A 27,179-nucleotide genomic window follows, 5' to 3' on the forward strand; every position below is an offset into this window, starting at 1 on the left:
CGGCATGCCTCCAGCGTCTGTTCAAGTACCGCCGGTGGAAGACGTCTCTGGCTTTATCACCAAGGCCCTCGCACTCATTAACCCCAAGGCTGCCTCGGCCAAGGCCAGCAACACCGCATCCGCCACCAGCTCACCCATCATTGTACGCCTTCGCTCTCTTAATTTGATTGCCGACGTCGCTGCGACTGGTTTTCCACGTCCTGACAATGCCTAACATTTCTGGCCGGTGCCAACGCAGCCAGCGAGCCTGCTTGATTCGCCGTTGTTCCCTGCGGGAAGTGAGAGCGAGGTGGCGACGACTGATCCGCTCGGGGCCCACAAGCAAGCGAAGCCCGCCAAGGCCACCAAGGCCGCCAAGACAGACAAAAAGAAAAAGTCGGACGACAAGCCCTTCTCCCCGAGCTCTCACCGGCACAGCCTCGCCGACACGCTGAAGCACCTCATACCCGAGTCCAAGCCACACGTCAGCAAATCGCCCGCCAAGGTCTCCCTGATTCGCGAACTTCTGTGTTTTGCAAGACCCGCGCTCAAGTGTTGGCTGACCCCCCCCCGACCCAACCCAAACAGAAGCGAGTCTCCGGCAGTGACGGCGCTGCACAGCCAGGTGGCCGAACTCACAGCGCGCGTGGCCGAACTCGACCGAACGCAGACTCACATGGCCACCGACTCGAGCGAATCATCTTTCCCTGCACAACGGCTTCGTCGACAAGAAGTACGCAGACCTTCGTTGGCTGTGAGATGTCGGTGACTCAGTGTGTGTCGTGTGTGGCGTGTTTTGACCTCAAATCTTGTGTTGGTGGAGCAGGAATGTGCTGTCGGAAGATGAGCGAATGGACTCTGTGCTGCTGGCTCTCGCCGAGATGAAGCAGATCAAGGACATTCTCACCGGGCTCCTCCCGCTGGAGGCTCCTGAGGCCTTTGACAGCTTCGACTCGCCCATCTCTTCGACGCCCACTGACTCAGCGCCAATGCCGTTGGCGCCCCCCGTTTTTGCCGTCGCCGACGACGCCGACGCTGATGCCGAACCCTTGCCAACCACCGGCGAAATGGCCCACGAATGATTAATGATCTGCGCCACTTTGACCTCCAACGTTGGTGCAACAAGTAGCACCCACGCCACGTCCGCTCCACTTGAGCCCCCGTGTTCGTCACGTCTTCCTCCCCTGCGAAAGCCAAAGACTGAATTCTTGGGATACCACGGCACACATGAAATGAATTGGTGGTCGAAGTTCTTGGCCTGGCGTTAGCAGAAACGGCACAACCAGAGAGAAGAAAAGGCAAAGCCCTGGGCGAGCTGCCGTCTGTACTGGCGCAGAGCATCGATGGAGCGGAAGGTCGGTGTGGAGTGCTTTTTGGTGTGCGTGGGTCTGCTAGTGGTTGTGTTTGCGAATGCGAGCGCGGCGCTTTCGATGGACAGCGCCGTCCCGATGGAGTTCGCGTGGGCACCCACCCCGGACGGGTTGGGGAAGAGGGACTACATCTACCCCGAGCTGAGCTGCCCTCAGGCTCCTCAGCCTGTCGAGCTCCCGGCCAACTGGCGTGCGCACCTGGAACCTCACTTTGACCTGCTGGTCAAGACGTGGACCAACCAGTTCATCCTCACCAATCAGACCCTGGGTACTCATGATGCCTTCGCCTAGCTTGACGCGTGAACCACCTTCGGTGTGCATGAAGACAACTCATCAACCGCTCTGTGCGCGTCATCATCAGGTATGACCGCAGCGGTGGTCTACGATCAGAAAATTCTATGGAAGGTGGGACTGGGCTCTGCAGAGATGGGACCGAAGGCCAGACCCGTCAGTCCCGATAACATCTTCAGGATTGGTATGCTTCGAGCACTATTTTGCGCGAGTGATGACTCTGCTTACTAACTTGGATGGTTCTGGTTCAATGTAGGATCGATATCGAAGGTGTTTCCTGATCTGATGCTTCTCCAGCTCCGTGATCGTGGCGTCCTTGATCTCGATGAAGAGGTCCTCTTTCGTCTTGAAGGCCAGGAGTCGTTTTCCTGATAACTAACCCTATAACTGTGGTGGGTGATCATTGTAGATCGGCAAGAAGTTCCCTCAGTGGAAGTCCGCCATCCAGAACGTCTTTCCTACGAAGCGGGGCATAACTTGGCGTCAGTTGGGATCCCATATGGCCGGCCTCCCACGCTCCTCGTAGGTCATCACACTCTCAAGATTGTTTAGTGCAACGATGAACTCAGACTCCTCACGCACGCAGGCCGTGTGGCGGGTTATGGGGAGACTGCAACGTCACCACTGATGAGATACTGAGACGCATCAACTCGCAGAAAACCATTCAACCCATCGGTACGTTGGAGTGTGGCTCCACTCAGACCAGCTTCAACATTGTTCTCACTCATCATTTCATTCCAAAGACACCAGACCATCGTACAGCAATTTTGGGTTCGCCCTGCTTGGCCGTCTCCTTGAGGAGCTTGTTGGCGACAGCTTTGAATCGTACGTCGAGAAGAACATTCTCCAATCGTTGAACATGACCAACACCGGATTCACGGTACGCCTCACAAACTTGTCCCACAACCGGTTGACCGAAGTGATCAAATTAATCGGGTGTGGCCATCAGTTTACACCCGAGGTAAAAAGCAAGATGGCTGTGGGCTACTTCGATGGAACGGACCAACCTGCGCCTCTTTATGATCTGGGATGGGAAGCTCCCGCAGGCCAGATGTACGCACCATCACTTGAAAGGGAAGCTTCAGGGATGCAAGAGATCTCATGCTTTACATGTGCGCGTGTTAGGTATTCCACGGTGGAGGATCTGTGCCACTTGATGTCCCTCATCTTCAGGGACAACTACACCGAGTACACGATTCCATCGCAGATTCTTGACGGCCAGACCATCAAGGAATGGCTGATCCCTCTCTACGACTCAGCTGCAGCCAAGTATGGTGTACGCACAGCAATGACACCTCACACAGTTGTCGTAGCTTATACTGAGATGAACCTTCTTCTTTCAGCTTACCTCCATGGGCATGCCTTGGGAGAATCTACTCTTGACCTATCCAGGAAACCCAAACTACTGGCAAAAGGGAAAGGTACAGCGCGTCCACACCCATCTCTCTTGAATGATGGCCGCAGGGTAACCCGTGTGAATGTGAATCAGAGCGGAGCGGTGTTTGGCTATACTGCTGAAATAATGATGATCCCCGAACTCAAGCTTGGCGTAGCGGTGTTGATGAATGGTACGCACTGGGACCCCCTCCATTGCCCGTCAGGATGCACCTCACCCTAACACATGCACGAACCGTGAATACAGGCGGGCTTGGTGGACCGGCACTTACTGCAGCGCTACAGGCGAACGCTGTGCTGGTTCCTCCACTAACTCAGCTTCTGAGCCAAGTTCAAGTCCCTCCTGCCCTCCCGCCCCATCCCCAGAACATCGTTGGATCCTACAAGGCATACAACAATGACCCGCTCCCCCCAATCTTCCAAGGTATCCATCATCCATCCCATGCAAAGTGTGCGTTCTCCTTTGAGTCCTCATCATTGATGATCGCCAGGAATCACTGCGGACGTGAGGTTGATTCAGGATGAGACCAACAGGACAAGGGTGCTCATCACCATCTACATTGGGCATGACACCACCCCATTCTTCTCAGCCCTACTGGACTACTATGAGGCCTTCAACAAGGACCCCAACCAGCTGATCCTTCAAGTGGCCATCTCCTGTGCGTTCCCTTGTCTCTTGTTTTGCCCCTGTTGGGGTTGGTGGATGATGATCTGCTTATCACTCACCCATTGAATGATGAGCAGCCACCCATCCTGATCTGTGTGAGGAGGTCCTTGGTGGAGGCAACCAACTGGTCTACTTCACCATGAACCCCACAACTGGTGTGGCCACCACCTTTGAGCTAAAGGGGCTCTACTATGGCTTCATCTTTCATCATGCCTTGTGAACAGTCATTAGTTTTACATCACCATTTGTTATTTACAATTACCTGGTACAGTCTGGTGTCAGACTGCTCTCTTTGCTGGCCATCTTGTAGTTTCAATTCACATTTTGTAATAAAAAATCTTAAGAGTTTGTCCTTTCTGTGGACAGGCAGAAATTGGTTGGTTGAATTCCAAGTCAAGCCCAGTGCATGTGAATAGGGCACACAGGCCCCATTGTGTGATCCCAGAGTGACTTCCTGACCATAATAACACTCAAGATTGACTCAGCTTGTGAATGCAATTGTTTGCACACCAAGCACACAGGGGACTGCTGCCACTGGGTGGTGCTTTGTTTATTTCATCACAATTAGGGGGGACACCATGTCTGATTCCACTTCAACAGGTTGTGATGTCCACTACTGGGCTGCATTAGAGGGCATGTGTGGGTGCATGACTGCTGGTGTGTTGAGTACCAAGGTCAGCACAGCAGCACTCCAATCAGGCTGGAGGAACCTGGAGAGCAGTCTCTGCAACTTCTTCACCTTCTGGCAGATCCTGGATGGTTTGACACCCATCCATCTCTCATTATTGTCTTCATCCTTGTTGTTTTTGTCTTTTAGGGTTAAATAGTTATCTATTTACACATTTTTTTTAACATGTTAACACTATGCCAGGCAACAAGCTGCCATGGCCAGATGAAAAACCTAAGTACAAAAAGTACAAAAGGAAAAGGGGGGGAAAGGGGGAGAGAGAAAAACAGGCCAGTAAAACCAGACCAAAAGAGTTGCCCAGGTGGGCTCAGGAAGCCAGGGGCTCATGCCAACTGAGGCTTGTAATGGCTGGCTGGGTGCAACCTAGCTGCCTGTACAGTGTGCAACATTTTTGTCATGGTGCTTGTGGTGTAGGTGGTTGCTTTTGCCCTTGCCTTCATTGTTGTCCTGGCCATCCTGGCTGTCCTTCTTGTGCATTAGTTGCTGATGAGGGTGCAGGTGCCCCAGGTGGGCTTTGCCCTGAATGGTGGCCATGGCAAGGTGCAGACATGCCTTGGCCTGCTTGGCTGTTGTTGTGTTGCCCATGGCATGCTTGAGGAAGGCCTTTGCTGGCCTTGAGAGTGTGCCAAAGGGTGACATGATGAATGGCACCACCTTGGTGATCAAGCTGTCAGCTACTGCTGGGCTGTATTTTGTGGCCTTGCAGTTGACAGCTCAGTTGAAGGCCTTGGCACATGATCTAGCAGGTCCACTGCAGTGGCAGTGGTGGGCAGCCACAGGTCTGTGTAACAGTGCATGGGTGGGTGTGGTATGGCACTCAGGGTTGGGCCTTTCTCCTGTCATGGTGTTAACACTTTGAGTGATGCTCTGGTCACTGTATTTGTAGTCCAGGTTGCCACTGCCTTCATCCCTGTCACTGCTGCTGCTGCAGGTGTCATTGTTCTTGTCATCTTGACCATCTTTGCCCTCATCCTGTTGCCCTTGTTGTTGTTGTTGTTGAGTGTGTTGTCCATGGCAAAGGGCATGGCAGTGTAGTGCCCAGGGCACATGGTTTCCACACACAGTGGCAATCAGCTGCAGCCCCTATCACTCACACACCATGTTCACAAAAGTACTGCTTTCGCTGCACATACACATATATCACTTGTGCAGATTTTACTTAACAAAAGGTGCCACTGGCACCTTTTTCTGGACACAGTGTTTGTTGTTCTTTCATTTCCTGCTGGTTGCTGTCATCTTTCTACCACTGCTTCTGCTGCTGCCATCACTCTGCTTGTTGTGATTGTTGTTGTTGGCCTTGTTGTTGTTGTTGTCATTGTTAATCCATTGCAGGTCAGAGTCCATCAGTTTGGCCCTTGCCTTTCTTGGAGTGGTCTTCTTCTTCTTTGTCCTCCTCTTTTTGAATTGTGTTGGTTGGCCAAGAAGCTTGGTGAGTGGCTTGGTGAATTGGGGGAGATACTTTTTCTGGAGAGCAAGCTCTGCCTTGTGCTTGATGGTAGATGGTTCCTCTTCAGCCTTACCCTTGCCATGTTTCTTGGTAGCTGTAAAGAACAAGCATGTGGTGAGCTTGGAACTTTACCAGCAAAATGAAAATGTACTGGTTGGGGTGGTTGGAGTGGTGCCAGAAGCTTCAGTGGCTGCATGAACAGCCTGATGAAAGGCCTCCATCTGCCTTTTGATCATGCTCCAGTGGTTGGTGATTAGTGACCAGAAGTTCTCTGGCAAGAGGGAAGTAGTTAGACTTGTGGGGAGAAGAACAAAAGAACTCAGAAGAAAGGACATACTCTTGGAAGGGGCTTGGTGTTGGTAGTGCTTATAATGATGAAGCACAGCAATCATGTCATTGGCACTCAATTCCCTGAAGGCACCAGAGTTGAGGTTGTCAAGGGAGATGAACACCTGACCCTCTGGAATGAGGCGATTGAGTTCCTTGATAAGACTGGAAAAGGGGAACAGTTAGTGAGGACTCAAAACAAAGGTGAAGAGTTAGAGTAGAAATAACATACTCCACCACTCCTGGAGCATGGAACAGGGCCCTTAAGGTAGTTGAGTACTTCTGCAGAGTGGTGGGCTTTGGTGCAGCATGACCCTCAAGCGTTTTCTGTGAGGTGTGGGGTGATGAGTAATGGTTTGAAATATGAGGGTGGTGGACACACCAGGTGCTCAGCAAGAGCATTGTAGTCCCACTGAGTTGATGTAGTTCTCAAAGCCAGAGATGTGGTTGAGGATGATCCAGCTGAGTTCCATCCCTGCAGCTGCTGGCACAACTTCATAGACATTCTCCCACTGCCAGTGCTCAATGAGGTTCCAGACCACAACTCTGTGGTTACAATTGACAGCCTCTGGAAGGTTAAAAGTTAGTACCCAAAAAAACCACTGCACATTGGGAATTGTGAATAGCCTAAAAACTGAATGGCCATGAGTGCAGCTAAATTGAAGTGGTGTGGGAAGTAATACCAAACTCATCAACATTGTTTTGGTCAAGGCACTCATCTTCATTGAGAAATCTAACAATGAAGGGCTTGGTTGTGAGACACCCTCCATCCACAACAGACTGCAGCAAGTGACGAATTCCTGGAACTGTCACTGGGTGATGCTGTTCTGATGGCAGTGCAGGTGGTTAGCAAGTGAAAGCATCTACACATTGCCATAATGAAAAGAGGAGTTGTACCAAAGATGGTGCAGTTCCAAACATCAAGGTGGCATGATGTGGGTTGAACCCAGGTACAGTGCAAAGTTGAAGGGTCGATGCAATTGAGCTGCTCCTTCTGCTGGTGAATTGCTTGGTTGTTGTGGGTCACCTGAAGGCTGGCACTGATGATGTTGGGGTTGGACTGAAGTGATTGGAAATTTGGGAGTGTATGAATTTTCGTTTCTGAATAGTAAGGTGGAGGTCAGCAACACAAACTGTTAGAGAACATGGTTCTCACAGGTCAAATAAAAAACCAATGCGCATTGGGGAAAAGAGTTGACAAATAAAAAACTGATGTGCATTGGGAAAAGAGTTGACAAATAAAAAACTGATGCGCATCAGGAAAAGAGTTGACAAATAAAAAACTGATGTGCATAGGGAAAAGAGTTGACAAATAAAAAACCAGATGCACATTGGGAAAAGAGTTGACAAATAAAAAACCAGATGTGCATTGGGAAAGGAGTCCACAAATAAAAAACTGATGTGCATTGGTTTGGAACTTGTCAGTGTGGTGAACAGTAAAAACACACAAAGTGTACATACCTAGCTCCAGGTCAGGCAGCACAAGTAGTCTGGCAGCCTCCTTGTGTTGCTCTTTGGTGTTGCCTGCAGAGTACTGGCACACCACTGGCTGCTTGTGTGGCTTGGTCTTGATCTCCTCTGCCTCCATCTCCTTGTCCATGTCAATCACCTCTGGGTGTGTGTGTTTCCTCTCCTTGTGCTCTTCCTCTACCAGCTTGTGCTTCCTTGGTGGTGCTTGGTGCTCCTCCTCCTCCAGCTCCTCCACCTCCAACTCCTCCTCCTGCTCCTCCTCCAGTGCTTCCTCTCCCTTCTCCTCCTCTTTCTCCTCCTCCACTATGTCCTCCTCCACCCCCTTCTCCTCCTCCTTCTGCACCTCCCCCTGCTTCTCCTCCTGCTCCTCCTCCTCCAGCTCCTTCTCCTGCTCTTCCTCCTCCTCTGCCTCCTTTTCCTTCCTCTCCTCCTCCTCCACTTCCACATCCATTGGCTCTTTCACTCCCTCCTCTCACCAGGTTTTTTATTTGTTGACTTGCTTCCTGATGTGCATCAGGTTTTTTATTTGTCAACTCTTATCCCAATGTGCATCAGTTTTATTTTGTTGTCCTGTTTCCTGATGGCATCAGGTTTGTAAAGTTGTCCCATATTTTCCTCAACTCCACTGTTATTAGTTGTGAGCTCATTGGTCTGGAGTTCCAAGAAACACAATGTTCACCAATCCAGAAAAACCACATCTATCCATTATGTGGCCATTGGGAATCAGAGGTATCACACCAAATGTTTAAATACCTCTCCAGTGTCATTCAGTTGTTCTCCACCTCAATGAGCCACTCTCTCCCCACCAACACAGAGGTCCTCGCCTCTACCCTACTATCCCCAATCTTTGGCCAGTCCTCACAAGCCACAGCTCAAACTCCAAGGAAGAGAGTTCTCTGAACTGCTGAAGAGTGAATCCCCAAAAAGCGTCGCCTGCTTGTCAGCAATGATCACATCAATACTGTTCTTGCATCATTCTGTTGTTGTAAGAAATGCCTTGATAACTTCTCCTTTGCTGACATTCTCAACACCACACAACCCTTTGCAGATCTCAATGAATGCAATTGCACCACCTACATCATCAACATCATGTCAGCCAGCTGTGTCTCAACACTACCTGAGTGCCACATTGCTGCTCTACAAGGTGCATGGTTTCAGAAGTGGTGTTCTGCTAAACAGATTTTCATTTCTGGTGGGCGTGTCCCAATACACAACACCACTGGACTGCAATGTCCCTCAAATACCCACTTATGGCTAGCCACTTTCTTTGATGTTATTGGAGATCGCCTTCCTGATGCCACCATCCATTTACCTATTTCTTTGACTTGGCAAGAAGTGCACTCTATGTGTGCCAATGCTCATCCCTCAACTGTTCCTGTGCTCACCTATTCTGCTATGCTCAAACACATTGCTTCCCACTTTGCCTATGTGAAGTTGCCTAAGAACTCACGCCTTGGCAAGTGCTCTGCTTGCATTGACTTTGCACAGCAATGCTTGAGAGCCAAAAGCCCTCTTGAGGCAGCACAGTTTGCAAGTGCATGGACTCACCACCTTGCACTTTCTTCTGCAGAACGCCTCAGTTACAAGGACCAATGCCACCAAGCAACAAGTCGACCAAGTCTTTACATGAGCCTGATCATTGACTACTCCAACCCACTCCCTCTCCCCACCCACACTCCTGTGCCAAAGGCCTGGATGCACTTTGGCAACTGGTTCACCATGGTTCTTGGTGGTCTCATTGACCACAGCCATGGCAAACACCTCTTTCTACACCCTCAGCCCTTTTGGCCAAAAGATGCTAACCTTGTCATCTCCACACTCTTTCACCACATCTGAACTCACATTTTGACTAACACCACCTCCAACACTCACCCTTCTATCCTCTACCTGCAGGCTGACAATTGTGCTGCTGAGAACAAGAATGTCTTCATGCTTGCCTTCCTCAGTCTCCTGGTCAGCCTGGATATGTTCCAAGAGGTCTACCTGAGCTTTCTGTTGGTTGGGCATACACATAAAGACATTGACCAGCTCTTCTCCACTGCTCAGACAAAGTTCCATACCTCTTCCATTCACACCCCAAGGTAATGGTCATCACTCTTTTTTTGTCTTGATTGTTTTCCTGATGCGCATTGGGTTTTTTATTTGTTGACTCATTACCCCAATGCACATCAGTTTTTTCTGTCAGCATTAATGATTGCCCCTTTTTGTTCACCTTCCTAACTTCATCTTCAAATTTCAGTCAACTTTCTGGTTTTCTTGAGCAGGCTTACCAATCCACCAGCCCAGCTCCTTCCCTGCACACCCTTGAAACTGTTTGGGACTGGAAGAGCTGGCTTGGAAATCACATGCATGGCCTGACTGGTCACTCCACCCCCCATGTTTTCCATTTTTTATGTGATGCTTCAGGCAAACCAGTGATCTGGGACAAAGCCTACCACACCCAAGGAGCCTACTCTGAGCCATACCAGCTTCTCACATCCATTCTGACTGGTTTGCTCCTCACTATGTTGCACACACCCCACCAAAAGATATCACAACTTACACAAACCACATCAGGAGCACCTTTCACTATCCCACCTCAGCAATTTCCACCTGAAGTGCTTACTGAGTTGGCTGACAACTGCTGTGCTCCACTGTTCCTTGAGGCTGAGCTAAGTGAGTGGGCTGATATCTTTGAAGCACATGAGGCTCTTGTTTCAAGCTCCCAACCAACCTGTGATAACTTGATTTTTGATGGACTCACAGCTCACCCCATCACTAATCCTCTCCTTGATGGTCCATTGTTCTGTCTCCAAACCAGGGTCAAGGTTGTCCACACACAGACTACACCCCAAGTCCAACATTTCAACTTTGCTCCTGGTCAGTGGGTTGCTGTCCAGGCTGATGCTGATGAAGACACTCAGGACTTTTGCTGGTGGAACTTCACTAATGGATGCTGGACTGACCATGGCTCAGAAAGCACTGTTCCAATGGGGTCTGTTTTAGCTTGTGGCTTTGACTTTAACGCCAACACTGGAGTTCCCCCACCCACCCTTCAAGAAATATTTAGACACCTGTAAATAAAACTTCTCTTCTCTGTGTACATTCAAATTCCACAGTGTTTTTATCTCATGTACACCTGTTTTTAGTTTCATTAAAAAGTACCACTGTCACCTTTTTCTGGACACAGTGTTTCTTGTGGGTCAGTACTGCAACAACACTACTCCCTGTTGCAACCCCAATCTGGGTTTCAGCCTGGAAGTGAGGTGCAATCAAGTGTACCACCATTGCACATTGTGCCTGCCCATAGGAGAAATCTGCAACCAGGGTGACCTGTGTTGCACCGGCCACCACTGTCCATCCACTGGTATGTGCTAATAAAGTGCTCACTAGCCGCAAGGGTGAGCATCATAAGGTTAAGTGCCAGATTCACAAAACCATTTGATTTAATCGCCCACTTCTGTCCTGGCGTAAACATCTTTTTGATCATAAAAGGAAGAGAGATAATGGAACCAAGGTGAGGCTCTGCAGTTCCAGGGGCAGATGGAACAGGCACACAATGACCATGCTCCTGCGTTTGGCGCTTCCCGCTTTGTTGGTGGTGCACTGGGAATGCAACATAGCACTGCCAAAATTGCAAGATTCCACTGACCACAGACACGAAGAGCCAGTTGCATGTCTTTGGGCTGGGTCGTCACTGGAATAATTAGGAAAAAAAAACGATCCAGGGGCATCAACCACAGCAGAAGCAGCAGCAGCAGCAGCACACAAAGAGATTGTGTTTGTTTCTTCTTTCACGGCAACTGTGACAACCGAGGTGGCGGCGATCCTCTTCCATCATCACCATCCGACCAGGAGGTGTCGAGTCCCAATTCCTGAGACCGGTTCATCGTGTGCTCCATCATGCCACCTGATGAAAAGGCTTTTATTTTTCCTTGAGCATCTTCATGATGTTGTCCGCGCGCTTCTCCTGGGTGGCCTCGCGCAAGATCTCCAGCGCATCGCGCTTGGCGGCGCGCCCTCTGCTTTTGCTGCGGCTCCTGCTGCGGCTGCGCTCCTTCTTCTTCTTTTTGTCCTTCTTCTCCTCGGAACGGCCGCGCTCCTCGGGCGCCTTGGCCTCGCCCTTGCCCTTGCTTGCCTCGCGTCGCAACTTCCGCGCGGCGCGCCTTTCCGCCTTGGCCGCCGCTTTGGCCTTGGCCCTGGCCTCGGCCTGCCGTTCGGCCTCGCCGGTCGGCGCCGCCTCCTCGCCCCACTCGACGTAGAGCATGTTCTCGCGCATGCGCTCGACCACGTGCTTGTCCCTCCGGAGCCCGCCGACCAGCAGCTCCACCACCTTGTCACGGTGGGCAAAGTAGAGCGGCATGCCGGGCACAAGCGCCGGCACCGCAAAGGTGATGTGCTCGCGCCCCATGGATGCGGCGGCCGCGATCGCCTGGTCGCATCGCTGGCGCAGCATGACGGCGACGACGCGATAGGTCTCGTCGGATCGGTCGACCAGCGCGCGGGCGTGATCGGCCGTGATCCCCTGCGGTGGGCGATCACGTGGCCTGCGTGGTTGTTTCTTCTTTTTCGTGGTGTTGGTCGACATGCTCTTCTTACATACAACGTTGTCTGAATTTTTAATGTACGCGTTACGCACGTTCCTCCTCGTCCATTTCACCGGCGACTATGCCGGCGCGCCTGTTGGCGACCCTCAGCAGGTCCGACTTCACGAGGCTGGTGGTTTTATCGGCGCCGATGGTGACCTGGCCGCGCGCGATCATCTGGACCGTCTTGTTGCGCAGTCGCCGGATGCGCGGATCGACGGGCGTTGGGCCGGGCGTGCGCCACCACCTTTCGCCATCCCTCGATCTCCAGACCGGTCGGTCCGACGCGCTGCTCGCCCGCGGAGATGGTCACGCTGCCAAAGACCTCGGCGTAGACCATGGCGTTGGCGTGTCGGTCGACGATGACGACCGATTCCTCGGCGATCGGGCACGCGTAGGCATCGGCGATGAGTCCGACGGCGGCGCTCGCGATGGGGGCGAATTCGAGAGCCTCGTCGTTGCTGGCCAGGAAGCTGAGCGAGATGAACTGCCCCTCGCCCTCCATGATCCGCACCAAGCCGCCGCCTTCGGTTTTCCTGGCGGTGAACCGGAACATCCTGGGCACAGGCATGTCGGTGGCGACGACGTAGACGAACGTCTCGAGCGTGGCACCACCCTCGCCTTCGATGACGAGACGGAACCAGCGCTCGGTATCGAACAGCGACGTCTTCTTGTTCCAGCGCGGGCCGTTCGCCGCTTTCTCAAAGGCGATGAACGCCGCATCATCGGTGGCAGTGTCGAGCGCGTATCCGATGGTCAGGCCTCTCTTTTTCGCCTCGTCCACGAAATTGGTGTATCGACGTTGGGCGGCAGTGAGTCGCTTCTCCTGTTCGAGACCACCGGTCGCCGGGGCGGTCTCCCACTCCTGGGTCGTTGTCGCTCGGATCAGGCTGCCGCCAAGACGGTCAACGAGACGATCGGCAGAGCTCGCCAGATTGAGGTAGATACTCGGGTTGGTGGGCACCTCACCGGGCTTCAACTTGAGCAGCTCTCGGACGATGGCCTGGACCCTGCCGTCGATGATTCGGCCCTCGTTGTCGGCGGTCGCGATGTTCAATAGGTCCGAGATCACGATGCGATCGCCGTCGAAGGTGCCGGTTGACCGTTCGTCGTGCTCCGTGACGAGCGTGTATCCAAAGAGGGAAGACTGGGCGCTGAACTTCACCTGATCAAAGGCGTCGTCGAGCAGAACCTTGCGCGGCCCGCGTGCGTTGGGCGCGCTGATGACGGCTTCGGCTCGGATGTCAGACGTGGATCCGAGAGCGGCGCGCAGGCCACCGAGGAGCGCCGTCCTGTACTCGTTCCTGTCAATGTCTCCGAGATGTCCGGCGATGCTGCTCGCGGTCGGCGCCAGGCACAGAAGGGCGAGCCTGGACGCCTGGAGGTGGATCGGATCGGCGGTGCCGCGTCGAGGGTTGGGTGCTGCCTGGTAGTTGTGTTTGGTGACCAATGCTGTCTACAACGGTGGGGGCATCGTGCGGGTGTCGCCGATGGTCACCAGCCTCACGATGCATCCCGACACGACGGCGTTGATGCTCGCAGTGAGCCAATCGACGGCCTGGCCGTCCTTGGTCCTCGCGAGCTGGATGCGCTGCGCGATCTGGGCGTGAGTGGTGGTCGGCTTGAGTCCCTCCTCGTCAAGCGTCTGGTCGAGGTCGCCGATTTCCACCAGATCCATGCGCGGATAGTCCTCGCTACACACCAATGACATGGCCAGTAATGTGACACAGAAGGCGCAATGATCCAGGGCATCATTGAAACCTTGCATAGTGCCGTTCTGGGGCACCGGCAGGAACTGCGGGGCCATGAACTCGGGGCTCTCGGTGACCGCGAGGCTGACAAACTGCAATGCCATGGGGAACACATCCATGTGTCCCACCGTCAGTGACACCGCACACTTGATGTAGCGCAGCAGGATCCAAGCGGCCGCGACGTCCATCTCGCTCATCCAGTTCCACCACATGTCCAACTCAAGCGTGGCGTTGATCAGGATCGCGATGATGTGCCGGATGGTGAAATCCGTGGGCTCCCACTTCATGTATCGGGCAAAGGTCTCCACGACGGGCTTCACCATGGTGTTGGCCAGCAAACCATTGACTAGTTGAAGGAGGAGCTGTTCTGCTTGCTCCTCATCATCATCGATGAGATCGAGCGGGCCTGGGATGGCAGGATTGGTGTGATGAAGATCGGCGGCGGCCTTGTAGACTTGCGCAAGGCCTCCACCGACGGCTGTCAGTGCCAGTTCTACCTGGCCTTCGCTTACAGGCGAACCGTTGGCATACGGTAGCCGAAGGAAGGCGCACGCAACGAGACTGTCGTCGACATTGAGGATGGGCACGCCAGCGATGAACTGGCCGATGAAGTCGATCTTCTGTTCAGCGGATATGAAGAAACGGTTGAGATCGCCATGATTCACCAGTGCATTGTAACGTGCTCGGGTCATTTTTTCCCATTTGTCTCTTGTGTACTTGCGGTGGAAATGCTTGACGTCAAACTCACAATGCACTGGCACCGCAACGGGGCTGGGCAGTGTCGCAGCTGTCGCTGTTGGTTGTGCCTTGGCGATGACGGCCTCGTAGATCTTCTGCGCGATGGCATTGAACGAAGGCGTGGCAGTGCCCTTGATGTTGGCAGTGTCGATGGCCTCCTGCCACATCCGGCTGGTTCGCGTGACAACCGTTGAGACACCCAGCTTGGCCGCCGCCTCACTGGACTTCTCAATATCTGGTGCTATCTTGTTGGTCGCCTTCCGCCAAGCCCCGCCCACGGTGGCGGCGACGCGTCGCTGCGCTTCGGCGGCGGTGTCCTTGATGGCCTTGCTGTCGTCGGCACTCAAGCCGGTGTTGTCGGGAATCTTGACCAACACTATGAGCTCGTCGCGTCGCTGCCGTGCCGTCAAGTTGATCTCTCCGATGGTGGTCTGTCCCACCGCTTGATCGACGACGCCGACAGCCTCGCGCAGACCATCCAGCGCGCCGAAGGTCCTGGCACGGGCCACGCGCTCCAGGAGGGCGGCACGTTGCTCCGCAGGATTCGGGATGTTTACGTCCTCGGAAATGACGTTCTCTCGGATCACCGCCAGCGCCTCGCGTGCCCGTGCGAGGGTGGCCGTTGTGGTGTTACCCTCCCCGATCTGGGTGGCGATCCTCTGCAGATCATCCGCGATCTGACCTAGCTGTCCGCCTGGCGTGCTGTCTTTGATGGTGTTGATGGACCGCACGATGCCGTCGATCACCGTGGGTGCGCCGGCGACGGTCTGATTTGCCGATCGCATGATCGCAAGGGTGTTGTCCAGTTCGGTCTTGAACGCGGCCACCTGCTGAGACAGCTGTTGCACGCCGGGGAGGTTGACATCAGCCATGCTCTGGCGGATGGTGGCCACCGAATCGCCAAGCGTCTGTATATTCTTTGCGACGGTGCCATCGACGAGCGCCTGCAGCGCGTTCACCTGGCCCATGATTGGTTCGGCGGCGAGCAGCTGGATGGCCAGCTGTGCGATCCGACGTTGGATCCCGGCGATGTGTTTGGCGATGTCTTCGCCACCCGTTGTTGGTGCTCTTGATCCGATCGCGGATTCAGTGTCGATGATCGCGGCTGATACGGCCTCGGTGCCAGAGTTGGTGGCACGTATGGCCTGCTTGACGGTGTTGATACGTTTGAGGATCTCTGGACCGAGGGTGGCAGATCCGGATCGGCTGTTTGCAAGATCGTTGGCGGCGGCGATTAGACTGGCGATGGCGTTCTGCGATCCCTTGTCGAGGACTACGGCTTCGTCCAGTTGACGACGCAAGTGAGACGCGAGCGCGTCCACCTTGGCATCGGAGCCGGCATCGTGTGGGATCTCCACATCCACCACGAACGGTTGCGAAGGAGTGCGCAGATTCTGGATCATGGAGGCCATGTCGCGTTGGCCATGAATGCGTCAGTGGTCTTGGCGATGGTCTTGGTGGTCTCAGCGATGCGCTCAACCGTCAGCGCAATCAATGGCGCAGTGTGGATCTCATTACAGATGCTCTTGATTTCATTGCAGATGCTGTTGATCTCACTCTCAATGGATGTGAGGTCAATGACTGGAGCCTCTACAACAATCCCATGGATGGCCTCTTGGATCTCAATGGCCTTCTTGAGGAGCTGCCGATCACGTGCCTTGGATGCTTGTGCGGCTTGATAGATGGCATTGATGCTGCCGCTGTTGTCATGCTGTTGGAAAACCGGGGGAGCCGGGCTGGGCGATGGCATGGGCTCAGGCTTGACGCCTGGCGGATGCTCCTTTTTGACCTCCTTCTTGATCTTCTTGAGTTGCCCACTGACATCGTTGCAGATCATCTCCTTAATCTCCAGTATGCCCTGCAAGATGTTGGTCGTGTCCTCCTGCTTGACAATGATGGGGCATGCTGGCGTTGGTGCTGGTGGGGGAGGTGGTGGTGGTGCCTGTGGGATGTGTCAGTGATTGATGGCCTTGATCTGGATCTGCTGGATCTTGTGTGACGTCGTGATCTGGGATTCTTGAACCTTGGCCATGATGTCGTTGAGATGGTTCTGGATTGGGTCAACCACGGTCTTGATGGCGGTCACCCCATTCATCACATTGTTGATTTGGTTGATGATTGCTGGATCCTGTTGCTGTGTCACATGTTGCACGGCAGGCACTGGTGTGGCTGTGCTGGCTATCTGGATGTTGCTGATGGTGGTGGTGATATGTGTCTTGGCATTGTGCACCATGTCTGTGATCTGCTTGGTGTTGTTGGGTGCATGTGGTGTGTCGGCGAGGGCCTTGATGCGCTGATTGATGCCCTTGAGCCTGATCTTGAGTGATCTGATGGTGGCCTGCAGGTTGGCCGTGGTGGCGGGCACAATGAGCGCCTGGATGTCGCCGTGGATGGCCATGAGCTGATGGTGGAGGGCATTGGATATGGTGCTGGCCTTGAGGCTCTGGTTGATCTTGGCCAGCTGCGTCTTGGTCTCATGGGTGATGTGCTCAATGGCGCGCTTGAAGGTCACCTCGTCGCTCATGTGGATGACGCGACCGCTTGGATTAACATTCTTGAGTGCGGTCTCGATCTGGGCCACCTGCTTCTTGAACTCGTCCTGCTGGGTGGTCTTGAGTTCGCGGATCTCATCCTGCACCTGTTTGTGCTGCCTCTCGATTGCCTCGACGATCGCACCGCTGCCGGAATCGTCGTGGATGACGGTCGGTGCTGGTGCCGGTGCCTTGATGTTGCGCAGCATCTCAACGGCGACGGCCACATCGCGCTGCAGATTCGCCAACACGGGCGCCGTGGCGTCCGCCGCTTGGGGCGCATCATTGTGGCGCTCGGCCACCGCCTTGAGCTTGCGCGTGACCGCCTTGAGTTCTCCGGCAGCGCGCACAGCCGATACGTTGGAGACGTCCGATCCGTGCTCGACGATCTCCTTGATCGACGTGACGATCCCTTCGATGCGGTCGATGGTCTCAACCACGGGCACCATGACGGTCACGTTTTGCGACGACGAGCGGACAGGACCACGACGGTGGTACCGTCCCTCGTCCGGATCCGAAATCGGATATGTGGATCTGCTCGGTATCGCTGTCGCCGTCGGTGTGGCGGATGACGGTGTGCGACTTGGTGGTGCTCTTGCGCGTGCCGGTCGAACGGATCTCGCCCGATGTCGATGAGGCGTCCTTCTTCTTCCTGGATGACGACATTGGTGGTGATTACGACAGTGGCGTTGGGGAAATATAAAGTCGGTTCCAAACGTCGCCATTTATTCGCACATGATCTAGAATTTGAGGAACACGTTCTGTGCCAGATCGGGTATGGCGGGCGGCTGCTCGTTGGACAGCGGATAGTGGAAGGCGGTGGTGCGTGGTGCTGCCAATGTACGAGGGCACTGCGACCGCCGGGATGATGGCCTTGACCAGCTCAATGGACTTGACATTCTTGAGCACGAACGGCAGCGCCAGGCGGAAGCTGCTGGCCGACGGATTGGTGGCGCGATCGCGGTCCCGGCTGTCGAACGTGACGACGACGGACGACTGCAGTGCGTTCGGGAGGGGTCGCGGTGGTTCAACGGTGCCGTCGCTGCTGAGGGTGGACGTTGGGTTGGTCTGCGGGTGGAGCACGGGCGGGCCGAACGTGGCCATGCCCTGGGCGTACGACATCGATTGCGGCAGCGGCGGTACAGCCCATCCGTTGTTCATGGCGTTGTGCCCGTCGCGAGAATCGTGCGCTGGCTTTTCCGTGCCTGTCGCGCGCGTCGACGTTATTGCTGGCGCCTCATCTATTTGGACCCCAAGAATCGCACTAGATCGTTGCATCCGCTGATGAGAATCGGTGCCTTGTCCTTTGAATCCGCGTAAAACACACGAGGCCAGGTGAGCAATCGCTTGCTTCCCGTCATCTGTGCGTAGGTGTTTTCAAAGTCGGGGATCGTGTCTGGATCGGCCCACGCCACCTGATGGGCCAATTTCCTTTCCTCGAGGAGGGACACCGCACGAATCGAATACCCGCACCCACGCTTTGCCATGATCATGTACTCTTTCATCGCCGTGATCCGAAAAGGCGGGTCATTTTATTTTTCGCATTCGAACAACTTGTTCTCGAGCGTGCGCCACGCCTTGATGGCCCACGCATCACCCGATCTGCAACAATCGGGCTGGCTTCGGATCCTGATTGCGAGCATCGCCGCGGCAGGATGGGATGCCACGTTGGCCGGCAGCGGTGCGCTCGCGGGCGGGTTGTGCGGTGTCGCCAACTGACGCTCCCTGATCTGATGCGGTGACGCGATCCAGCATCCGTTCGACCACATGTCACGCAACAATGCCGCTCGGTCAGGATCGTCGTGGTCAAAGGCGATAGGCCCCATGGTCGCGGCGATGGCGATCGCCTCAGCTACAACTGCAAGGCGCGCCATACAAAACAGCTCGTTCGCGGAATCGGCGGTCTCGCCATCCTGCGTCGTGCGAAACATGAACCATCCGTTGTCACGGCGCTCGATCGACACCCATGCGAATCCGACGGAATCTGGCATATCCTGTGGTGGCATTAACATCCCAACGTGGATGGGTCCCTGTCGTGACGGATGATGTCAAGCATCGTCGATATCAGCCCCTGGTTGTGAGCAAGTTCGTCTTCCATGGCGTGCACGCGACAAAGAACATGGAACGGGTTTTATGTTGCCACAGAGTTCAGCAGGTTGTCCAGTCTCTTGGTCCACCGGGCGGTGACGTGTATGACATCGAGTGACAGCCGCGATACGATGCCGAAGCCGAGCAGAATCCTGTGCACCATCGATCCTTGGGGTGATGCAATGTGCAGGCCTCCGTGTTCATCGCGCATGGACGCCAGATCGAGAGTCGCGGCGAATCCGATGCGCATGATCTCAGACGACAGGGTCAGTGCATACGCACGACGTTGGCGTTGGTCCTTTGGGGGTCCGACGCCCCACCGCTTCGCGATCAGAGACAGCGTATCATCCGAGTCAATCATCCGAGCTCTGCCTCTGACACCACTCACCACCCAGCGCGGCGTCGTCTGTTCTCCGGCGACCGAATCCAGAATGCGCGAGACCGATTCCATGGCCCGATCGTGGGCGCCGAATCGCATGCTCATCGTGCACCCGCCATCGCCGACCGGGAACCCGCAGATGGCCACACAACCGGCAAGATAGCCTTCATCTAAAACACGCACCGCAACGAGTAATCGGTCAGCATAGCGTCTGGTCGGCCAGCACACCCACACGACATGAATCCCAACGGCGCCGACACCACGACAACGCTCGACTGGGACCGAGCGCTGCGCGTGGTCAAGGAGACGCTGCCGCTCATGCGCTGTTCCAAGTTGATAGTGGATCGCAAGATCGCGACGGCCCGCGTACTCGCACCCTACAACATCGATGCCGTCTATGCGGTCGAAGCCATGGAGATGTTCAAGCAGCGCGGGATCGACCCGGCCGCATCCGATGACGTGTTTGATGCCTTTGCCAACGAGATTGTGAATGAGTGGAGGGCAAAGGCGGACGCACCAAAGGCCGAAATCGACGGCGATGTCATTTGATCCGTTTGCGTCCCTCAACAGCTCCCCATCATTATTGTGCTTGTGTGTGTGAAAAGTTAGTGGTGGGTCTGGGACGTCCGCCAAGTGATTTCTTTTCACAGTGCGTGTGCGTGTGCGTGTGCGTGTGCGGTGGTGCGTGCGAGGTAGCGGGTACCGATAAGATTTGAAGAAGACGCCGTCTTCGTTGATGCGCTGCACGAGGCTTATGTATCCGCTCTCCTCGTTCCTCTCCCGGTCGCGTGCGCGGGCCAGCAGCTTCTTCGAACGTTCGTCGCCGATGCCCTGTGCCTCGGCCTCGGCTTCTTGCCTGACCAGACCGCCACCACAATGAGCCCCGACACACATTCCATCGCACACATTCCACCGCACACATTCCACCGGGCACGCACACATTCCACCGCACACGCACACGCAAGGCGATGACATACCGGGCGATCTCTTCCTCTTCTCTTTCGTGGGGCAGCTGGTGCGAGTAAATGAATTGGTCACGCGAGGCCATCGACATCACTTGCGCGTGCACACAATACCACCGCGAGTCCCTCGCTATATAAGTGACCGTTGAGACGTGTGCGGTGGTGTGCGTGGATGGAATAGAGAGAAAGAAAGAAAGAAAGAAAGAGGGCCGGCACCTGGAATCCACCGCTGTCGGTCATGATGGGCGTCTTGTGTTGGATGAACTTGTGCAGCCCGCCAGCGCTGCCGATCACCTCCGGTCCCGGATGTCTGATCTAACATGTCAGCTCTATGACATGCGACACATCCACATCCAGACATACACACAACTTTGTGTTGTGGAGGGAAGGGCAGGGCAGGGCAGGGCAAGGGCAAATACAAGAGGAGGTGGTAGGTGTTCATGAACATGGCCTGCACGCCCATCTCATTGCCGTGCAGCGTGGAAATCTGCGACCGATATGTGAGCCCAGTCGTCATTGGCGCACGACCACACACACACACACACACAGGAGCGTACGTGCTTGAGCGTCCCGTTGGTGCCGACGGCCACAAAGCCGGGCGTTTCGATCACCCCTGCAAGGCCCACCGTCGTCGTCGCCGTGTGTCAGTGACGTCCCCGCCGCCGCCGCCGCAGCCGCCGCCGCCGCCAAAGCAAGCCCGAGCGTACCGTGGGGCGTGTGGATGCGGCCAACGCGGGCGCCCGAGCGCTTGGAGGTGTGCAGCACTTCAAAGTGGAAGTAGGACGCGGAGGAGTGGGAAAGAAAGGAGGCCGGCGCGTAGTGCGCTGCATCGCCAGAGTCGGGCGGCGGAGGATAGACGGACGATGAAGAGGAAGAAGTAGAAGAAGACGAGAAAGATGAAGATTGAGCCGAGGCAGATGAAATTGAATTCGAGGAAAATCGCTTGGGGAGATGGAAGAGGGATGTGAGGCAGCACGCGGGATGCTGAGCGGTCCGGCCCAGCGCTAATCCAGAAATGGCCCAGGGTACATTTCGGCACAGATGCGAAGTATCCGTTCTTGCCGCCATCCAATTTTAAAAAATTTTATCAAAAGGCCAAAATTGTGTTTTCGTTTATTTTTTGTTTTGTCTTTTCAGCCTTTTTTGGCGGATCTCATAAATGGCACTTGGCGACCCATCGCACGTGGCTTGACGGCCACACAGGACCTTAGAAAACTCGTGGCTGCTCGATGCTGGGTCTCCGTACTGTAATGGCAAGGGCCAACGGCCGCCCATGGGACGAGTGGACGTGCGCCTGGACGGCCTCAAGAGGCGACTCCAGTGGGCGCGTGGGACGAGGAAACGTGCGCTGAGGCGGCCGTAGCGGCTCTGGAAGGCCACAAATAAGTGGGAGAGGGCCATTGCACTCACAGGGACTCGAATCACCCCTCACCAAAACTGCGTCCTGCTCAACCCCCCCCCCAATCCTCTTCCACCTTATGACCAGCAGCCCTTGACATGCCCTGCATGTAGGTGAATAGATAGCGCTTTCAATGTGCCAACGATTCCCCTCCGTCGCCTCTGTGGTTGAAGAGTTGTGCGCCGGGAAAGACCTCCGAGTTCTGGGATTTCGTTGGTTACGTCCACGACCTATTCTCCAAGTGACTGGGTGTCTTCAAGTGGTGAGGTGTTGGTGTGGCCTTGGTCACTGACATGGCAGGTGAGGTCCCCTGGTCCGAATTCAGTTGCGTCCAAAGAGCCGACGGCGTTCGGCCTTCTCCTCGGCCTCCTCTCGCGCCTCCTCCTCCGTTGCCGGGGGCAGCTCGGCTGCAATGCCCAGGGCCCGCGCCAGTCCTCGCCTGGTTGGATTCCCAAGGATTCTCAGCTTTTGTCTCAGAAGCCTGCGCAGCTGTTGCACCTGCTCTCTGTCGGCCCAGACACGCTCGCATCTGGTAGTGGGCGCGACTTGTGAGCCAGAGACAGTCACACTGACCCGAGGGGGCGACACACGAACCGGACAATGGCGGACAAGACCACCTTGGTCTCCTCGTCCACGCTGGAAATGCCTCGCGCCTCCTCTTCCTCCCTCGTCTCTTCCTGTACGGCTTGTGCTGCTCCGCGGGGGCGGGGGCGGTTTGGCCGCCTAGCTTCGTGACACCACGCGGAAGCCAACTCCATGGCCACGTGCACTGCCGTCTTCACTGCGTAGTGGTCGGCAGCTGTGACATCAGAGAGTGACGTAGTGAGAGACAGAGAGAGAGGCGGTCTTGGCCTACCGTGAAGGTCGAGATCGCTGAGCTTGGCCAGGAAGGTGTCCTTGAGCTCGCTGCTTGCGTCGTCCCCGAACAGCCCCAGGCTCATCAGGAAGATCTGCTCCAGGCCTTTGTGTGTAAAGCCGGGGCGCGGGTCCGTGTCAGCGGACGAGGCCGGGTCGACAACACGGTCAATGAGCACACGCTTCACGCCCGGCAGCCACTTAGGCAGGTCGAGCTCGAGCTCGGCCTCAGCGACTTGGGTCCAATTGGCCTGCGCCTTTTGGCTGAGAGCTTCGCTTATCTCGTCTGTCGTTCGAGGGTGGAGATCGTGAGCACTTGGTGTTGTTATTGAACACGGGAGCGTACCGAAGGTGGGCCATGCAGCCACGCGGACGTCGCGAATGCGCCAGATGAGACGGCACAAGCCCTTGGCGGCGCTCCGCTGCATGCGCCAACCAAGTTGCAGCGGGCGAACATGTTAGTCAAGTGCGTTGGCGTGGGCGTGTCGGGCCATGTGTGGTGCGTGCCTGCAGGAGAGGGTCATTGGCTAGCGTGCGGTGGGTCAGGAGGGTCTGCAGCTCTGACGGTAGCGAGGCGGCTTGCCCTGGACCGGCCTTGTCGTCGATGTGTTGCCGGGCGAGTCGCATGGCCGTCAGATCGCGCAGCCGCGTGGCCGCTCCTGTCATCGGTTGGCCCTCCGGTTACACAGTGTGGCTTCGCTCAACCCTGCGAAAGGGCTGTGTCGTACCGGAGGGAGATGGCAAGAAAGAGACCAACAGATCCACAGTCCGTTGCACGGCCTCCTTGGCCGCAGCCGCCACCTCGTCATCGCCGCCCTTCTCTTCCTCATCGTCACCGTCCTGGTTCTTACGGTGGTGGTAAATGTGCACGGGGGCCAGGAAGGAGAGGGTCTCGAGCGCGTTGGCTCGAAGGTGAACCGGCTGTGCCGCGTCGTGAAACAGGGCTTCCAGCACGGGCATCGTCGAGCGCCACTTGCTCGGACACATCTGGTTTAGGCGCGAGCGAATGAGTTGTTAGGTCTCTGAAGATCGTCGTCTTCTCAGTGGCCAGCAGCGGGGGCGTCCGTACGGCTAGCAAGAATATGGCCTCCTGCTGGACCCGTGCGTCACCGGCCTCCCGAAGCAATTTCACAAAGAGATCTGTGTTCTTGCTCTAGTGGTGCATCACCGCCACACCAGCCACCGTTACCATGTGGTGGCATCACAATTGCGGCATAGTAAGGTCCCACGTCCCGCGCTCGCCACTCTCCAGCCACGGCCGGCCCTTCTCCGCGCGCACACACAGAAGATGGGAGGATTTGATGGAGAGATGTGGTACCACTTCGTCGTAGCAGGCCTGGTCGGTCTCGATGTCATCGAACTCGGAGGGACAGCCGACCAACAGGTGGTGCGCGGGGAAGCCCAACATGAGGCACGCCAGGTACTAGTAGGTGGGCGGCATGGTCATGGTGGGCAGTGGAGAGGTGGGACAATAGGGGGAGGGGACGGCTGAGCAACCAACCTCGAGGAGCAGATGCTTGTTGGGCACGGCCTCGTACTCGAGGAGGTGGGCCACCCACTTGGCGACCACCACCGCCGAGGGGTACCTTGTCCCTGCACCATGCATTCATAAAACACGCGGAGGGAGGTGAGAGGAGGAGAGTAATGCCAAGCCAGACGGCGGCTCGGTTGAGTCGAGCGTTACCCTGATGGATGACATTGCCGTTGAGTTGGTGAAGGCAAGCCAGCTGCAGCTTAGGTTGGGGCGAGGCGAGGCCACGGATCAAACGAGGCACATCCAATGCTGTGACGTTTACGGTTAGGGCTTACCCAGTTGGCGAAGCCGCAGCCATGCCACCGCAAGCACAAAGCAAGCTCGCATGGGGTAGGGGTAAGTACCGGAGCCGTAGGCGTGGTAGAGCTGCGCCCAGTTCTCGTCGTCCAGGCCTTCGAAGTTGGGTACTCTGTCGCCCACGCGCCCAGGGAGTCGTCGTTGAGCCCGTTATTGATGTGGCGGAAACCCACAATCTGTGCTTGCGTTGAGTGTTTGGGAGGGGGCCAGCACCGTTTGCGGCCGACCAGGTGCGCCGGCAGAGGCGCGTTGAGGAACTGCTGGAGGGCCTCGCGCGAGTTCATCGGAAGGCCCCTCGTTTTGGTTATGGCTGGCTGACCACCTCCTCGTCTGTCATTCGGCAGCGCTGGGTGTATCAGCGCGACTGGAGACCGGCGTGCAGTAGGTTGCGGGTCAAGGCAGCGTACACAGGGGAGAGCAGCGACCACATGCGGTCAAACCGAGGCTCGAAGGCCAGCTGGCGCAGCACTCCCACGAGGCACTTGTCGAGCTCCTGCACCACGGTTCCCTCGGCCAGGGGCTCCGGCACCAGGAGCGCCAGCAGGCACGACACCAACGCCCCCCTTGCAACGTTGCACACCGCCGACCCATCGCTCGGACATAAGCCACAAACCATTTGTCAACGACAGCGGCACAGAGGGGCGGTGGGGCTGGCGGCAGCTTGCGCGAGGTGATCGAGCAAGCGCGGCATGAGCTGCTGTTTCGCCCACTGGGCCTCGAGCCACACCAGCGTTTGGAGGAGGACCTGGCGCGTGCGAATCACTCGCTAAGTCACGACAGAATGCAATGCAGCGGGAGAAGCGGGCAACTCTCTGGCGCGATGCGTGGAGAGGAGAGAGAGGGCGACCTTGATGAACGGGACGGCTTTCGGCGCCCTGAGCGAGGGGACCGTCGGCTGCTCGTCCTCCCACTCGTGGCGGGACGCATTGGCCCGCTCCATGGCCTCGCGGTAGGCCTCCACTTGGTCGTACACGCTCGCCATGAACTCCTCTGACACCATGGCCGCGACAGGCCCCGTGTTTCGGTGGGACGTCAACAGCCAGCTTCCTGCATCTGCTCGTGGTGCAGTCACGCGCAGGACTGTGCGATCAGCAGAGAAAGAGAGAGGGGAGGCCCAAGAAAGGCGCGTGGAGGAGCACCAGCTACAGACGCCCATGCCCCTCGGACGGAGGAATCGTCAACGAGCACCGAGAGGGCGTGCTCGATGGCCTGCACGGGCGCGTTCCTCAGACGCCGAAGGGCCACCAGGGCCAGCGCGGCCTTGCTGAGGACGCCCATATCGAGTTGATGGACGACAGTCATCTCGGCGGCCTCCTTCTCATCGGAGACGGGTTCGTCTTGATCGTCGTTGTCGTCTTCACCGTCGCTGAAATCGGCGGGGTAGAGGGCAGGGTCCCACGGCGCGCCCCAGGCACACGTCAAAAATTCGCGCACGTGGGCCCACTTGGCCTTGCTCTCGTAGTCGTCCAGGCAATCCAGCCACCGGTCGAGGGCTAGGATGGCGCAGGCGCGCGCCGTGTCGTGCCGCTTCTCCTGCACAATGCGCTTCATGAGGAAGCACACCATCTCCTCCGGAGATTCGGAGACGCGGCGCTCGCGGGTGTTGGCGCAGAGGAAGGCGTAGAGCGCGGCCTTGAGCCCCTCCGGCGTCTTCTCGCTCGCCTGCACAGCACGACGATCCAAGGCCAACGAGATGATGGTGGATGAAATCATGACCAAGACTGCGTGGGCACAGAGGCGTGAGGGGCTTGAAAGGGGAGCGCACGATGATGGCCAAGATGTGGTCGAGCGAGGGCTCGCACTCGGCCGAACCCATGCATCCAAACCGGAGCAACCCAGCGAGCAAGCATTCCCGCCTGATGCGCTCACCCTCATCGATGTCGGTCTTGTCCGTCCCTTCTCGTGCCTCTGCCTGTGCCCCGCAAACCACCATTAGTGGCGCCGCGGGGTGGCGCCTCCAAGGGTAAGTCCGTGGTGTCCGTGAGGGACTAAAACAGTAGAGGAAGATACGAAGGAGCTGCACCTGGCGCACGAGCGTGCCGACGATGAGCGGCCATAACTGTTCATATGCTGCACCGTCGTGCTGGCTCGTAGCCAGCGCGAAGAGCAAGTGTGCGTGGGCGTCACGTCGGCGGACGGCATCGGGTTCCTCCATCACCTCCCGCACCCACCCTGTTCTCGAAAACAAAACAACAACTAAGAGTTGTTCCTTTGAGGAGATAAATAAATAAATACATAAAGAAATAAATATCTCAATATAAATAAAATTCAAACGGAGGGAGAACCGGAAAGCTGGGCGGGGAGGGTCCGGACTGGTTCGCCACCCTCGTTGCATTCTGTTGCGGCATTGGCATCGGCGACCGACATGTCTGGAGCTCACAAAAGCAAAGACCCACCTTGTGCGAGTTGGCCTGTCGCAGCTTTGGTTTGGTTGTGAACTGAAACG

General features: G+C 56.1%; 10 protein-coding genes and 2 pseudogenes across 10 annotated transcripts; 3 read left to right on the plus strand and 9 right to left on the minus strand.

Annotated features, from left to right (window-relative positions):
- ACA1_247380 overlaps positions 1 to 1,061 on the plus strand; it is a 3,542-nt pseudogene extending 2,481 nt beyond the window's left edge.
- Positions 1,062 to 1,322: 261 nt separating this feature from the next.
- On the plus strand, positions 1,323 to 1,945 carry ACA1_247490 (uncharacterized protein; the record flags this gene model as incomplete). The annotated part of the gene is made up of 3 exons (XM_004335488.1): positions 1,323 to 1,617; positions 1,723 to 1,824; positions 1,938 to 1,945. The coding sequence occupies 3 exons, from the start codon at positions 1,323 to 1,325 to the stop codon at positions 1,943 to 1,945; spliced, it is 405 nt and encodes a 134-aa protein (XP_004335536.1).
- A 194-nt stretch (positions 1,946 to 2,139) lies between these two features.
- On the plus strand, positions 2,140 to 3,922 carry ACA1_247500 (betalactamase; the record flags this gene model as incomplete). The annotated part of the gene is made up of 10 exons (XM_004335489.1): positions 2,140 to 2,162; positions 2,227 to 2,315; positions 2,384 to 2,520; positions 2,590 to 2,693; positions 2,766 to 2,916; positions 2,984 to 3,061; positions 3,130 to 3,208; positions 3,283 to 3,459; positions 3,527 to 3,694; positions 3,780 to 3,922. 10 exons carry the CDS (start codon positions 2,140 to 2,142, stop codon positions 3,920 to 3,922), a joined length of 1,149 nt encoding a protein of 382 aa, XP_004335537.1.
- Positions 3,923 to 5,965: 2,043 nt separating this feature from the next.
- On the minus strand, positions 5,966 to 8,085 carry ACA1_247510 (uncharacterized protein; the record flags this gene model as incomplete). The annotated part of the gene is made up of 5 exons (XM_004335490.1): positions 5,966 to 6,329; positions 6,397 to 6,491; positions 6,578 to 6,732; positions 7,062 to 7,265; positions 7,626 to 8,085. 5 exons carry the CDS (start codon positions 8,083 to 8,085, stop codon positions 5,966 to 5,968), a joined length of 1,278 nt encoding a protein of 425 aa, XP_004335538.1.
- A 3,453-nt stretch (positions 8,086 to 11,538) lies between these two features.
- ACA1_247520 (uncharacterized protein) lies at positions 11,539 to 16,100 on the minus strand (the record flags this gene model as incomplete). The annotated part of the gene is made up of 4 exons (XM_004335491.1): positions 11,539 to 12,138; positions 12,281 to 12,385; positions 12,447 to 13,655; positions 13,698 to 16,100. 4 exons carry the CDS (start codon positions 16,098 to 16,100, stop codon positions 11,539 to 11,541), a joined length of 4,317 nt encoding a protein of 1,438 aa, XP_004335539.1.
- A 542-nt stretch (positions 16,101 to 16,642) lies between these two features.
- Positions 16,643 to 17,668, minus strand: ACA1_247530 (uncharacterized protein; the record flags this gene model as incomplete). The annotated part of the gene is made up of 1 exon (XM_004335492.1): positions 16,643 to 17,668. The coding sequence occupies one exon, from the start codon at positions 17,666 to 17,668 to the stop codon at positions 16,643 to 16,645; it is 1,026 nt and encodes a 341-aa protein (XP_004335540.1).
- A 291-nt stretch (positions 17,669 to 17,959) lies between these two features.
- On the minus strand, positions 17,960 to 18,380 carry ACA1_247540 (annotated as a pseudogene).
- A 970-nt stretch (positions 18,381 to 19,350) lies between these two features.
- Positions 19,351 to 21,716, minus strand: ACA1_247550 (tRNA guanine transglycosylase, putative; the record flags this gene model as incomplete). The annotated part of the gene is made up of 8 exons (XM_004335493.1): positions 19,351 to 19,850; positions 19,956 to 20,248; positions 20,390 to 20,542; positions 20,664 to 20,698; positions 20,865 to 20,958; positions 21,068 to 21,135; positions 21,206 to 21,261; positions 21,356 to 21,716. The coding sequence occupies 8 exons, from the start codon at positions 21,714 to 21,716 to the stop codon at positions 19,351 to 19,353; spliced, it is 1,560 nt and encodes a 519-aa protein (XP_004335541.1).
- A 652-nt stretch (positions 21,717 to 22,368) lies between these two features.
- Positions 22,369 to 23,330, minus strand: ACA1_247560 (uncharacterized protein; the record flags this gene model as incomplete). The annotated part of the gene is made up of 4 exons (XM_004335494.1): positions 22,369 to 22,576; positions 22,642 to 22,846; positions 22,904 to 23,188; positions 23,249 to 23,330. 4 exons carry the CDS (start codon positions 23,328 to 23,330, stop codon positions 22,369 to 22,371), a joined length of 780 nt encoding a protein of 259 aa, XP_004335542.1.
- A 234-nt stretch (positions 23,331 to 23,564) lies between these two features.
- Positions 23,565 to 23,862, minus strand: ACA1_247570 (uncharacterized protein; the record flags this gene model as incomplete). The annotated part of the gene is made up of 2 exons (XM_004335495.1): positions 23,565 to 23,608; positions 23,631 to 23,862. The coding sequence occupies 2 exons, from the start codon at positions 23,860 to 23,862 to the stop codon at positions 23,565 to 23,567; spliced, it is 276 nt and encodes a 91-aa protein (XP_004335543.1).
- Positions 23,863 to 24,325: 463 nt separating this feature from the next.
- On the minus strand, positions 24,326 to 25,017 carry ACA1_247580 (uncharacterized protein; the record flags this gene model as incomplete). The annotated part of the gene is made up of 4 exons (XM_004335496.1): positions 24,326 to 24,495; positions 24,587 to 24,685; positions 24,781 to 24,845; positions 24,947 to 25,017. 4 exons carry the CDS (start codon positions 25,015 to 25,017, stop codon positions 24,326 to 24,328), a joined length of 405 nt encoding a protein of 134 aa, XP_004335544.1.
- A 71-nt stretch (positions 25,018 to 25,088) lies between these two features.
- On the minus strand, positions 25,089 to 27,100 carry ACA1_247590 (uncharacterized protein; the record flags this gene model as incomplete). Its single annotated transcript, XM_004335497.1, has 7 exons — positions 25,089 to 25,296; positions 25,369 to 25,478; positions 25,581 to 25,813; positions 25,873 to 26,395; positions 26,499 to 26,645; positions 26,757 to 26,905; positions 27,019 to 27,100. 7 exons carry the CDS (start codon positions 27,098 to 27,100, stop codon positions 25,089 to 25,091), a joined length of 1,452 nt encoding a protein of 483 aa, XP_004335545.1.
- Between the last annotated feature and the right edge of the window lie 79 nt (positions 27,101 to 27,179).

Source organism: Acanthamoeba castellanii (genome assembly GCF_000313135.1).
Source record: "Acanthamoeba castellanii str. Neff unplaced genomic scaffold scf7180000084763, whole genome shotgun sequence".
Taxonomy (NCBI): domain Eukaryota; phylum Discosea; order Longamoebia; family Acanthamoebidae; genus Acanthamoeba; species Acanthamoeba castellanii.